The 13,766-nt window shown below is 34.7% G+C and overlaps 1 protein-coding gene across 3 annotated transcripts in view; it reads left to right on the forward strand.

Moving 5' to 3' along the window:
• Positions 1-13,766, forward strand: part of LOC107743250 (transketolase-like) — a 22,914-nt gene that overhangs the window by 1,039 nt on the left and 8,109 nt on the right. The window contains exons 1-10 of one of the 3 annotated variants that reach the window (XM_016556395.1): positions 62-269; positions 1,672-1,789; positions 4,908-5,021; positions 5,266-5,363; positions 7,427-7,618; positions 8,678-8,796; positions 8,881-9,077; positions 9,161-9,328; positions 11,653-11,809; positions 12,315-12,445. In XM_016556395.1, coding sequence (XP_016411881.1) covers positions 163-269; positions 1,672-1,789; positions 4,908-5,021; positions 5,266-5,363; positions 7,427-7,618; positions 8,678-8,796; positions 8,881-9,077; positions 9,161-9,328; positions 11,653-11,809; positions 12,315-12,445 — 1,401 coding nt within the window. In that variant the 5' untranslated portion in view covers positions 62-162. Of the gene's footprint in view, positions 1-61; positions 270-1,671; positions 1,790-4,907; positions 5,022-5,265; positions 5,364-7,426; positions 7,619-8,677; positions 8,797-8,880; positions 9,078-9,160; positions 9,329-11,652; positions 11,810-12,314; positions 12,446-13,766 lie in introns of those variants that run through there. The other 2 variants (XM_016556397.1, XM_016556396.1) reach the window with 2 other exon arrangements.

Below are 13,766 nucleotides of genomic sequence, written 5' to 3' on the forward strand. Positions count from 1 at the left end.
CTGTGCTGCACAGTGCACACTATAAACTCTGTGTATGTGTGCCCGCATAAAGCAGCCTCCCTCTCCTCTCCTTCTCCTCCTCTGTCTCTCGCACACACGCAACCAGTGCTCTCCTCAACCTCATTCTCTCCTTTCATTCTGTGGTGCTATTAGGCTGAAGCTATGGAGGACTACCACAAACCAGACCAGCAGACCGTGCAGGCGCTGAGGAACATTGCCAACCGCCTCCGAATCAACTCTATCAAAGCCACCACTGCAGTGGGCAACGGGTAAGAGGTGGTACACTTTCTACAAATACCTGCTGCTTGGTGTGATAGATAGATAGATTGTTGATAGATAATATAGATAGATAGATAGATAGGCAGATAGATAGATAGATTGTTGATAGATAATAAATAGATAGATAGATAGATAGATAGATAGATAGCTATGCTCATGCCACTGTCGTGCGAGCAAACACTCTCTTGCATGCACACCCTTATGCAAGGCATAATCTTTGTCCTCAAAACCTTAGCAAACAGATGGTGAAGTGATGCAGCTAAAAGGACAAAAGAGATTTTTTTTGTGGATTTTTTCATTTATTTTTAAAATAATTTTGTATATTTTAAAACATTTAAAAAAAAAACGTTTTTTTTTAATGAGAAACAGATTGCAATTTAGTTTGCCTCATTTTCTTTATCTGTATTTTTTAGTTATAACATCAACATCTGCTTTTTCAGTCTTCAGAGGAGAAAAAATATGAAGAATCATAATTTGTAATTATATATAAAAAAACTAATGTGTGTTTTGAAACAAAAGGAAACCTATGCTTAATATAATAAAAAAAACTTTTTTGTAATGTTTTGTAAAGTAATTATTGGAAAAATCAATATCTGTGGCATTGTGGTTGATCTGTAGATTTTATGTAATAAAAATATATAGATAAAGAATAATAATAGCATTATAATAATAAGGAATAATAAGGAAATCTAAAAATATATATAATATAATACTGGATGTATTGTAGATAGTAGTATGTATGTGTATGTATGTGTCTGTGTATCTAGATTTTAAAGTTTTATATACTAATATAATAATAGGGGGAATAGTGGGAACTAATTAAGTTTATGAGGTGTGTGCATGAAGATGATTGTTGTTTCATAATCATTGTTTAATACACATAACTGCATGTTCTTTCCTCTAGGCAATGTGTGTTTTCTAATGGTACTGCTGAGCTGTTATGTAAACTGCCGCATGAATCCAAATGGCGCAGTTATTCATATCTGATATCTGAAGATGATTGAGCATAACGTTAAATTGCATCGAAACGCACTGATTTGTTAGTGGCGGTCTGATAGTGAGTCGGTCTCACAGCATGTGGTTTTTAGTGCTGTCTGTGACCTAATCTGGAAACAGGTGGATGTTAGTGGGTGGTATGTTTGCTCAAATCTTAGATTATGCCACAAGTGAGGTGGCGGTGGGGCATCCTGGATTAAACAACACCTTTGGATACACAGTCACTAATTGTCTTACTCTGTCCTGACAAGCTCAATTATTTGTCTTTTATGTGTGTGATAATTCTTTTAGTTAATGTTGCATCATAAACTGTAGTGAAAATGAAGGGTTAAATATGAAACTACCTTCTCTTTACCTATCCTTCAGACTCTTCACACTTTTTTTTTTATTTGGCAGGCATCCAACATCATGTTGCAGTGTGGCAGAGATCATGTCTGTGCTTTTCTTCCATACTATGAAGTACAGGCCAGATGACCACAAGAACCCCAACAATGACCGCTTCATCCTGTCCAAGGTGAGGTTACTAGAGACTCAGCTAACTGGGATTATTCAAGTGTCAGCTTTAATATTTCAAGTGTAAATCAAGATGGCGCTAAGTCAGGAGAATGGCATTATTTGGTGCCAGTACCATGGTACAGTGATGGTTATACTTTGAAATATACAGTGATACCGAATCTATACACCAATGTTTACTATGACTAATACCATGGTATTGTAAATGCTGAAAAAAAAAACATGATTTAAAAAAAAACATGCCATTAACATGGTATCATATCCAAAAATCATTAATACCCAAAATTAAACTAATAAATATGAAACAAAATGTACTTTGAGTTCCATGAAAAATACATAGTCCACAGTCCAAAATATAATATGAAATAAAAAATTATAAAAAAATATATATATACTGAATAAAAATATTATATAATATAATAATACAATACAGGGCTGTATAGTTGCATAATTTTAGTAATATAAAATAAATAAAATATAATAAAAATAATAATAATAATAAAATATAATATAATAATAGAGGGCTATGTGAAATATGTTTGTTAGTTGTTAAACTAAACTTTTCTTATTTTAAGTAATCATTGGATAATTACATAATGGTGGTAATAGAAAAATAAATAATATATAAATAATATAAAATAGAAATGTATTTCATAAAAATAATAATAAATATGCAGGGCTATGCAAAATATGTTTATCAGCTGTTAAACCATTTTTTTTCTTTCATAAACTGTAGTGAAAACGAAGGGTTAAATATGAAACTACCTTCTCTTTACCTATCCTTCAGACTCTTCACACTTTTTTTTTTATTTGGCAGGCATCCAACATCATGTTGCAGTGTGGCAGAGATCATGTCTGTGCTTTTCTTCCATACTATGAAGTACAGGCCAGATGACCACAAGAACCCCAACAATGACCGCTTCATCCTGTCCAAGGTGAGGTTACTAGAGACTCAGCTAACTGGGATTATTCAAGTGTCAGCTTTAATATTTCAAGTGTAAATCAAGATGGCGCTAAGTCAGGAGAATGGCATTATTTGGTGCCAGTACCATGGTACAGTGATGGTTATACTTTGAAATATACAGTGATACCGAATCTATACACCAATGTTTACTATGACTAATACCATGGTATTGTAAATGCTGAAAAAAAAAACATGATTTAAAAAAAAACATGCCATTAACATGGTATCATATCCAAAAATCATTAATACCCAAAATTAAACTAATAAATATGAAACAAAATGTACTTTGAGTTCCATGAAAAATACATAGTCCACAGTCCAAAATATAATATGAAATAAAAAATTATAAAAAAATATATATATACTGAATAAAAATATTATATAATATAATAATACAATACAGGGCTGTATAGTTGCATAATTTTAGTAATATAAAATAAATAAAATATAATAAAAATAATAATAATAATAAAATATAATATAATAATAGAGGGCTATGTGAAATATGTTTGTTAGTTGTTAAACTAAACTTTTCTTATTTTAAGTAATCATTGGATAATTACATAATGGTGGTAATAGAAAAATAAATAATATATAAATAATATAAAATAGAAATGTATTTCATAAAAATAATAATAAATATGCAGGGCTATGCAAAATATGTTTATCAGCTGTTAAACCATTTTTTTTCTTTCTTATTTTAAGTAACTGTTGCATAATTGCATAATGGTGGTAATAGAAAAATAAATAATAATAATAATAATAATAATAATAATAAATATGCAGGGCTATGCAAAATGTTTATCAGCTGTTTAACTTTTTTTTCTTATTTTAAGTAACTGTTGGATAATTGCATAATGGCAGTAATAGAAAAATAAATAAAATATAATAATAATAATAATAATAATAAACATACAGGGCTATGCAAAATATGTTTATCAGCTGTTAAACAGTTCTTTTTCTTATTTTAAGTAATTGTTGGGTAATTGCATAATAGTGGTAATATAAAACAAAGTATATGTTAAAATGAATAATAATAATCCCCTCAAAAAGAATATAATAATACAGTGCTATGCAAAATATGCTCATTAAATGTTAAAGGTGACATATCATGAAAATCTGACTTTTCCAGGTTTTAAGTGCTATAATCAGGTCCCCGGTGCATCTACCAACCAAGGAAATGTGAAAAAGATTAATCAAAAGATTAACCCAGTAACTTTGTTTTGTAAGCCTTTTTCTGCAAGCGTCTGAGAAAACGAGCGCGTCTGATTTCGCTCCCTTGGTGACGTGGCAAAGGGATCTCATTATAATATTACGCCCCTTAATCTGTAAACTTCCACCCACGGCGCTGTCATTGTGTTTTCGCAAGCGACAACAGTGTACCAGTTCTAACGCCATGGCGAAAGTTTGAGCAAAGCATGCTAACTGTTCTGTCTTTGGCTGCACAGACGAGCACAGAACACTATTTAGAGTCCCAGCCTCAGATTAGACAAGAGAGCAGTGGATTTATTGATTTATTTAATGTATATAGCTGCTGCTACACAGATCTAAAATAAACATGCGATTTATTTCCCAGCTGTATACCTTCACAGACATAACTGACTGTTTTTGTAACTCATGTGTGTTTTTAACGTAAACTTGTGTGTGTGAATGAGAACTTCGTTTAATACTCACATGCTGTGACAGCCGTTTTCTGTCCGTGTGCTTCGGATGTGTTCGCTCAGAAAACCGTATATCAGAAGTTTAAACTCATATGGTTTAAAACGCATGATTTCAGCATGATAAACATGATAATCAGAACCAAAACAGATGTTTTTTAGCAGGTAGGAGCTGTAATGACTCGGCTCTATTCTGGAAAAGAGGGCGGGGAACAGCAGTTCATTTGCATTTAAAGAGCCAGGCCCGAAAAACAGCGCGTTTCTACTTCCACTCAAAATATGCATTTTAAAAATGATATAATAAATGATCTGTGGGGTATTTTGAGCTGAAACTTTACAGACACATTCTGGGGACACCAGAGACTTATATTACATATTGTAAAAAGGGGCATAATATGTCTCCTTTAAAGTGTTAAAAAGCTGTTAAGTAATTTTTGGATAGTTGCGTAACGGTGGCATTGTGGTTTACCCATAGAGTTTGTGTTTGGTGTTCCCAGGGTCATGCGGCCCCTGTCCTCTACTCTGTGTGGGTGGAGATCGGCTTCCTGAAAGAGTCTGAGCTCATGAGCATGTGTCAGGTTGACTCCACGCTGGAGGGACACCCCACACCTGTGAGTAACACTGCTCCAAAATCAGCAGCTCTTCTTTAACACATTCAGTCACAGTGATATGAAAGTGACCTGCTCTCAGATCAGAATATATTTAGCAGCACCGTGAGAAATCTTGCAGTTTATTGGGTCAGAAATAATTGTTTGGGTTAAACTGACTGCAAATGCATGAGCCCGTTAACCAATGACAGCCGTTATTTTATGTAACATCCACGTGAGTGTGTGTGTGTGCGTGTGTGTTTGACAGAAGCAGCAGTTTGTGGATGTGGCCACAGGCTCTCTGGGACAGGGGCTGGGCGTAGCCTGTGGAATGGCCTATACGGCTAAATACTTTGACAAATCCAGGTAAGAATGCCACCCATAAACCCATACATTCACGACAGAAGGGTAAATAGTAACTCAAACAGCTGTATTGGTTGTGCTTTGTTGTTGCACAAATAAAAAAAAAATACCCTAGTTCTCAGATGCTTAAAATGTGGATATGTATCTAAAAAATGTATCTATAAAGTTAAATTTTAAATGTGAAATGTGGGTTTTTTCATTGTTTTTATCAGTCTTGCTTTTACCCGAGTGCTCACTATAATCTAATGTTTGTATGTCCGTGCTGCGGATTTTAAGGGTGTGGAGATTTCCCGTCAAGCTGTGCTTTTGCGATTCTTCTGCTCTAATAATCAAAGCCCCAGCGGCCATCACCCGGTTATTTTTATATCTTGGATAGAATTCAATTTAGGCATAAGCGCACAAATTATTCCCAAATTGAAGCCTAATTTTTGGGCGATCCTTTCAAAATGTGACTAACTCTCTATTTATAATGCATTGTAAAAGCCCACAAAAATACGTAATCTGTGCAAGTGCTGCTGTGCAGAGAAAGAGGAATCATACCTGCTGTGTTGTGTAAGATCACTTTTTCTCAAATCCTAGGTGATTTCTAATCAATTGAATCTGTCTCTTCTCATTCGTGAAAGACAGTGGATCTGGTGTGACAGGAAAGTGTCAGGTGGTATTAAGGAGGGCGGCAGTGATGAGATTTTACACATCAGCTAGCAAGCTGAAAAAAAAAACATGTAGAGATAAAATAAACAAAATAAAAAGATATTTACTAGTGTTCAAAAGTTTGGGATTGCTTTGATTTTGTAATGTTTTTGAAAGAAGTCTCTTATGCTTGCCAAATCTGCATTTATTTGTTCAAAAGTATACTAAAAATAGTAACGTTGTGAATTATTGCTACAATTTAAAATAACTGTTTTCTATTTTCATATATTATATATTATAAAATGTAATTTATTCCTATGATGTAAAACTGACTTTTCAGCATCATTACTTTAGTACTTTAGTACAGTGTCACATGATCCTTCAGAAATCATTCTAATATGCTGATTTGATGCTCAAGAAACATCTATTATTATTATCAATGTTAAAAATAGTTGTGCTGCTACTTTATATTTTTGTGTAAATTAAAACTTTTTTTCAGGATTCTTTGATGAATAGAAAGTTCAAAAGAGCAATATTTATTTGTAATATAAATCTTTTTTAATATTATTAAAGTCTTTACACTTTGGTTCATTTAATGCATCATTGTTGTATGTTAACAATAAAAAATAAATTACTTTAAAAATAAAATTACTGACCCCTTAACTTTTAAATGGTAGTTGATAAGCAAAAATGAATGAATGAATGAATGAATGAATGAAACTAAAGAAGAAACAAAAAATTTAAGAAAAATAAATATTTTGCTTAATTTTTGAGAAAATTATTTGGCTTTGAAATTTTTTATATTATGTAAAAACACATTTTTCAAATATAATTATTAAAGGAATAGTTCACCCAAAAATGTCATCATTTACTCACCATCGTGTCGTTCCAAACTTGTATACGTTTTTTTTCTCATGTTGAACACAAGATATTTTGAAGAACCAGTTGTTGGTCCCCATTGACTTCCATAGTAGAGAAAGAAATACAATAGACATCAATGGAAAACATCACTGTTTGATTACCAACATTCTTCAAAATACCTTCTTTTATGTTCAACATAAGAAATAAACTCATACAGGTTTGGAACGACATGAGGGTGAACGACATTTTTGGGTGAACTATCCCTTTAAGTTGAAAACTTTTAGGTAGAGGTTGGAGACCAAAATAATGACATATACATGAATCAAGTAGTCCAGAAAGTAAAAGAAACAAACCCACCAAGAAAAGAATAAATAGTGCCCCAGCACTCAGAACACCTTAGCAACCACCCATATCGTCCTAGCAATCGCATAAAAATGTGCTAAAATACACTCTGAACAGCTTAGCTATACAGCTTGGCAAACACCAACTACACTCCTCCATCATGACGACAAATTTGCACATGCAAGCACCATTGTCTTTAGACAATGCAAAAATGTCTTTTCACTCTTCTGCAGTTACCGTGTGTACTGCCTGCTGGGGGATGGAGAGATGTCTGAGGGGGCCGTGTGGGAGGCCATGGCCTTCGCTTCCTACTACCAGCTGGATAATCTGCTGGCCATACTGGACATCAACCGGCTGGGCCAGAGTGATCCAGCACCACTGCAGCACCATGTGGAGAAGTACCAGAGACGCTGTGAGGCTTTTGGGTGGGTTGGATGGAGGTGGATAAAGGCATGGGCTGGGAACGTCAAACCCCAGAACCCCATGAAGTGTCACCACGAGACACTTGACCTCAAATTGCTCCAGGAGGGCTGGGATAAAAATATCTGTAAATGACATATGGGTGAATTTCTAAAACATGTCATATTTCAGAATTCCATAAGCAAAATGATGTCAAAAGTAAAACAGCTGCGAGCATTAAAGTAACAAGAATTTAGGGTAAAAAGGTTCCTAATGAGATGAAAATAATGTCACAATTTAATATTATTAATGGTTGGAAATAATCTAAATGATCTTAACATAGGCTTTATTGTATTTAAATTAGCTAGCTTATTTATTTATTTATTTATTTAGGAATAAAGAAAAATAATTCCTTGATATGTTTTCTTGGGATTTACTCGGATAACCTAAAAAGTATTAATGCTTATTTAATAGTCTATTTTAGAATACATTTTTTTTTTTTGCTCATTTTAATGTCTTTTTCCTAAGAAATGCCAGTGTTATTTTAGTATTATTTATACACTGTTATAGTACTTATTGAATTCACTTTTATTTTTGCTCTTTGATTTACATTTTAGTCATGTTTTGTTTTGCGTTTTTGTCAATTTTATTAGTTTTTGTATTTTAAAACACATTTTATAGCTTGAATGTATTCTTTTTATTTCAGTTTTAATTGTAGTAATTGTAGTACTTCAACTTTATTTCAAAAACAAAATAAATACTGTAAAGATTTTTGAAGTTTGTTTTTCCATCTATTATTTTATTTTATTTTAGCTTTATTTCAATTACCAAAAACGTTGTTTAGAATATATTCTAAAGTTTTATTTATTCCTGTAATGCAAAACTGAATTTTCAGCATCAGTACTCCAGTCTTCAGTGTCACATGATCCTTCAGAAATCATTCTAATATGCTGATTTGATTCTGATTTAGTTTTAGTTAACAGTAACAACTCTGGGATCTGCATGTTTATATGTGTATTTATTTGTGTTTGTGTGTGTGCAGTGAAAAGCCATCAGTCAATTTGTTATTTGTTGGGTTTTTTTAGGTGGCATGCTATCATTGTGGATGGCCACAGTGTGGAAGAGCTGTGTAAAGCCATGAGCCAGCCACGCCACCAACCCACTGCCATCATCGCCAAAACCATCAAGGGCAAAGGCATTCCTGGTATATTTCTTCCCATTATTTTTAAATCTATAAATACTGATATAGCTCAATATATTCTGATCAAAAAAACTCTGTTATGCTCAGTGGCAGAAGATAAGATGGGATGGCATGGCAAGGTGCTGTCGAAGGACATGGCAGAGAGCGTTATGCGAGACATCCAGAGCCGCATCCTCAACAGTAACAAGCGCATGTACCCGGCTTCACCCATTGAAGACGCTCCACCTGTGAGTCTGCGCAATGTCCGCATGCCCAGTGCTCCCAACTACAAACCTGGAGAGAAGGTGAGAGTTCAAGTCAAAGAATGGATGGATGATATATTGCTTTAATATCATGGTCTAGCTCTTTACACTATGTTCTTTATCAACAGATTGCCACCTGCAAGGCGTACGGGATGGCCGTGGCCAAACTGGGACGTTACAATGAGCGAGTGGTGGCTATGGATGTCGACACCAAAAATTTCACCTGCTCTGAAATCTTTAAAAATGAGCATCCCAACCGCTTTATTGAGTGCTACAGCGCAGAGCAGAACATGGTAGGAAACTATGAAGTACCATCATGATGATATTTTAAAGAACCAAAAATGGCAAGTACTTCCTTTTAGTAAATAAAAAAAAAAATTATATACAGTATTATATATTTTATATATTTTTATATTATATATTTTCCATATTGATTTTTCAATATTAAAAGGGATAGTCCACAAGTCAAAATCTGCAGTGGGTTAACAACAGTTTTAAAAAGTGATTTTTTAAAAATATTATTTACAACAGAATCTGCATTTTCATAGATTTAAATAAAATATTTTTGTTATAAGAAACAAAAACAATTCTGTGCATCAAAACCACTCCTTTTCTTGTAAAAAAAAAAATAACTTGATTTTTAAAAGTCAACAAAAGCCAAGCATGTCTCTGAGTAACCACAAAATAAACTTATCAAATCAAACGTTGTTCACCCCTCACGCACGTTACGAACTGTCGGTTGGAATATTAGAACTAAAAACATCAACATGACATAATCATGGGCATCAGTCACTTCACTGAATTCTTGTTGGCTAAGAAATAAATAATTATTATCTTAGTTTATCAGTTTTCAAATCCTTATTTAAATATCATGACACCGACGTCTGTCAAACAATAACATGCACAATACATGGACGTATTTACGAGAAGCAGAGGTCTAGATGGTACACACATTTCCTAGAAAACCCACAATGCTGGATGTTTTGAGTACGTCACCGCTTTCAAAGAAGGAGAAAATGGCAGCCTGGGCCGCTTTTACATGCTGCCTGTCAAGAGACAATAATGTACCTAATACATAACACACATTAGTATAAATTTGTTCTTCACTTGCTGAAATTGACAGGTATTTTTTTTACTTCTCTCAACTTCTCTGTTGTTTTAAAGATTAAGGCCATTATCAAAGTTTAAAAAAAAAAAACTAAATCTTCAAATAAATATCATTATTTATTCATGTTTTGTTACATTTAACTGTTACACAAACCCATTTGGTAACCAACATTATTCAAAACCTCATCTTTTATTCTCCACAGAATGACTGAAATTTCATTTTTGGGTGGACTATTCTTTTTATAGTTACATTTTAGCACTCTTGACAGTTTTGAGAATCAAATCAAAGGTCTGCTCATTTGGGAGACTAGCTTAGTGATCGAAACATCCTTAAATGCTCCCTAGATTGTTCTGATAAAGTATAGCTCTGGGATTGGCCATGTAAAACGCCCTTCAAAGCACCAAAATGCTGATTTGTTGAATAATACATGGCGCTCTATCCATAATGCAGCAGTGAAGATGTGACCCACTTATGCTCCATTTTGCACCACGCCCTGCTGCTGTGCCTTTCTCCGAGAAGCCATGCAGAAAACCCGCGCCGCCTCCTTTTCATCTCATAAGCACATTCTTTATGATCTGTATAACTGCTGTAAGCCCAAATATTTCTGCTTTGTCTCTACATAGTCATTGTTCACTTGGTACATGTGGTAGGTAGAATGTAGGTCACTCATTTGTCACTTTGTGCTTTGGGAAGCGATCGTGATGGACGCGCGGAAAATCTGAGTACTAATTAAAGTGTCAGAGTTCAGATCTGTTCCAAACTTTGCAGTTTACCAATCAGAGGCAAAGTAGAGGACATGTACTAATAGATCTACATACTAATTAAAAAGCCATATGCACTATAGTCTGACAAAAAAGAAATTAGCTATATGACTTTATTTTATATATATATTTTATTATAAATATATATTTATAAATATTATATATATATATATATATACAGTGGGTACGGAAAGTATTCAGACCCCCGTTAAGACTTACTGTTGCTGAGGCTTGGTTATATTCTAGATTATGCCTTGCATGGAGAGGATTTCAGACCGGAAACAGGAAATGATATCGAGTGTGTAGAGCTGCACACTCGTAATTCCTCTCATATGAAGGATAAAATGAAGTTCCATGTTTAGCAGATTCCATGTGTTTCTTCCCTAGTATATTACAACCTACTAAAGATGTATGAGCTATTATACTATTCATGTCCGAATGATCTAACTATATATTACCTTAATATGATCTACCTACAGTATATATTAAGTCGTGTCTTTTGGCTTGCTTATGTGTATCATTTAGTTTTCAAAGAATACTAATTGCTTTCTTGGTGGTTGCTAGGAGTGTTTCTTGGTTGCTCTTGTTAAAAAAGCCAAAACCTTTGGCTTTCTCAAGTTTTTTGCCTACTGTCATCCAACACAAGAAAACCATAAGTCTGAACAGTAAGAAAAGTATGTATTTAACAGGAATGTTGTGGGATCAGGATAAAAAAAACAAAACAATTGACAATATCCATCGTTCGTAGGTCAGCGTTGCCACAGGCTGTGCCGCACGTGAGCTAAACATCGTGTTCGCCAGTGGCCTGGCCACCTTCTTTACCCGCGCATATGACCAGCTCCGCATGGCCGCCATCTCAGACAGCAACATAAACCTCTGCGGGTCCCACTGCGGCCTGTCTGACGGTAAGAAGTGCTTCCCTTTTTAAAGCCGCAAACTAAGCCCCACCTATTTTCTAACAGACAGGTGCACTCTCCAATTAAATCTCTTCTTTTTAAGCCACGCCCATTTCCAGCACCTCCCATTCTCCTCTTTCACATGTTGCAGCTGTGACTCTAACGATGATGTTTTTGAATAGATTTGTGAGCGATTCACCCCTTGGTTTTCCTGAAGCTATCTTTCTAATGTGTGTTTTGTTCTCCTGGTCGTCTGGCGGTGGTGCGACTCTTAGCACAACCCCTTCTCCCTCTCTCCCTCCCCCTGTGTATCTCGGAGGCTGGTGACCCGGCATCCCCTCCGTTAGCACAGGTACACTGCATGCCAGTCCGACTGTCTGTACACCTGCCTGACTGCCAGCCTGTCTGCTCAACTGTCGCATGCGTGTGCATCTGCCTCGCATATCTAATATACAAATTCTGTTCGGTCTAAATAATAGTATATGAGTATGTGGCTGGTGTGTGTGTGTTTCAGGAGAGGACGGACCGGCCCACATGGGGCTGGAGGACATGGCTATTTTTAGAGCCATCCCCACTGCCACCATTTTCTACCCCAGTGATGCCGTGTCTACTGAAAAGGCTGTGGAGCTTGCAGCCAACACAAAGGTTGGCATGATATATCTACTATTATCAGTGGTTGAACAGTAGAGATTAGTTCAAACCTATGGGAATATAAAATTGTATCAAAATATTTTAACACATCTATTGGACGTTATATTTATAAGGGGGTTGATATATTCATATGCTTTCAGATATTGCAGATTTCTTAATGGCCTTCTATATTTTGGGTTTTACATTTTTTTCTTTTGGTATCTTCATTTTTAAGACTCTATCTTGTCCCATTACAGCAATATTGGAATCTAAAAATGGCTTCATGAGTAAACTGTTAAATTGTACACCTTTTCAGTGGTCAAAAACCAAATGTGGGTTACTTTGCATTTAGCGGATACTTATTGTATTTGAAGAGAAATGTCTGAAGAACAAATAATGTTGAAACTAGAAATGTATCTCGTTTCCCTCTATCAAAACATTTGCATAGCTCATACCTGTCTCAGTGCCATATATATTATTTTTCCAAAGTTTGCATGCTCACTAAATATTAAAGATATCTCAATATGATTTTACATCTGGTTCTTAACAAACTTTTCTTTTGGAATCATCATTTTCAAGGCCCTATATGGTTCAATCCCAGAGACATGGGGATCTCAATACAGCTTCATGTCCAAATTGTTGGAAATTACCCATTTTTCAGATTCTATTTTTGAATCCGTTTCAGGAATATTTGGAAGAAGCGATTTTGTTCATTTTAACAGCTTCTGAAGCTGCCAAGAGTTCAATTATGCAGTATTGTTACTACATGTTTGAAATGTTCTTCAGACATTTTTCTTTTGAAGAAAAAAGAATCAGCTGTATGCAATGTGACTAACATTTGGTTTTTGAACACTGAAAATGTGAACAATTTAACAATTTACTCCTGGAGCCATATTGAGAGGATTATACAATGCATCCGAAAAGTATTCACAGCGCTTCACTTTTTCCACATTTTGTTATGTTACAGCCTTATTCCAAAATTAATTAAATTCATTATTTTCCTCAAAATTCTACAAACAGTACCCCATAATGACAACGTGAAAGAAGTTTGTTTGAAATCTTTGCAAATTTATTAAAAACAAAAAATGAAAAAAAAATCAAATGTACATAAGTATTCACAGCCTTTGCCATGACACTCAGGTGCATCCTGTTTCCACTGATCATCCTTGAGACATTTCTACAACTTGATTGGAGTCCACCTGTGGTAAATTCAGTTGATTGGACATGATTTGGAAAGGCACACACCTGTCTATATAAGGTCCCACAATTAACAGCGCATGTCAGAGCACAAACCAAGCCATGAAGTCCAAGGAATTGTCTGTAGACCTCCGAGACA

This window comes from Sinocyclocheilus rhinocerous, unplaced genomic scaffold (assembly GCF_001515625.1).
Source record: "Sinocyclocheilus rhinocerous isolate Xijiao unplaced genomic scaffold, SAMN03320098_v1.1 scaffold227, whole genome shotgun sequence".
NCBI lineage: Eukaryota > Metazoa > Chordata > Actinopteri > Cypriniformes > Cyprinidae > Sinocyclocheilus > Sinocyclocheilus rhinocerous.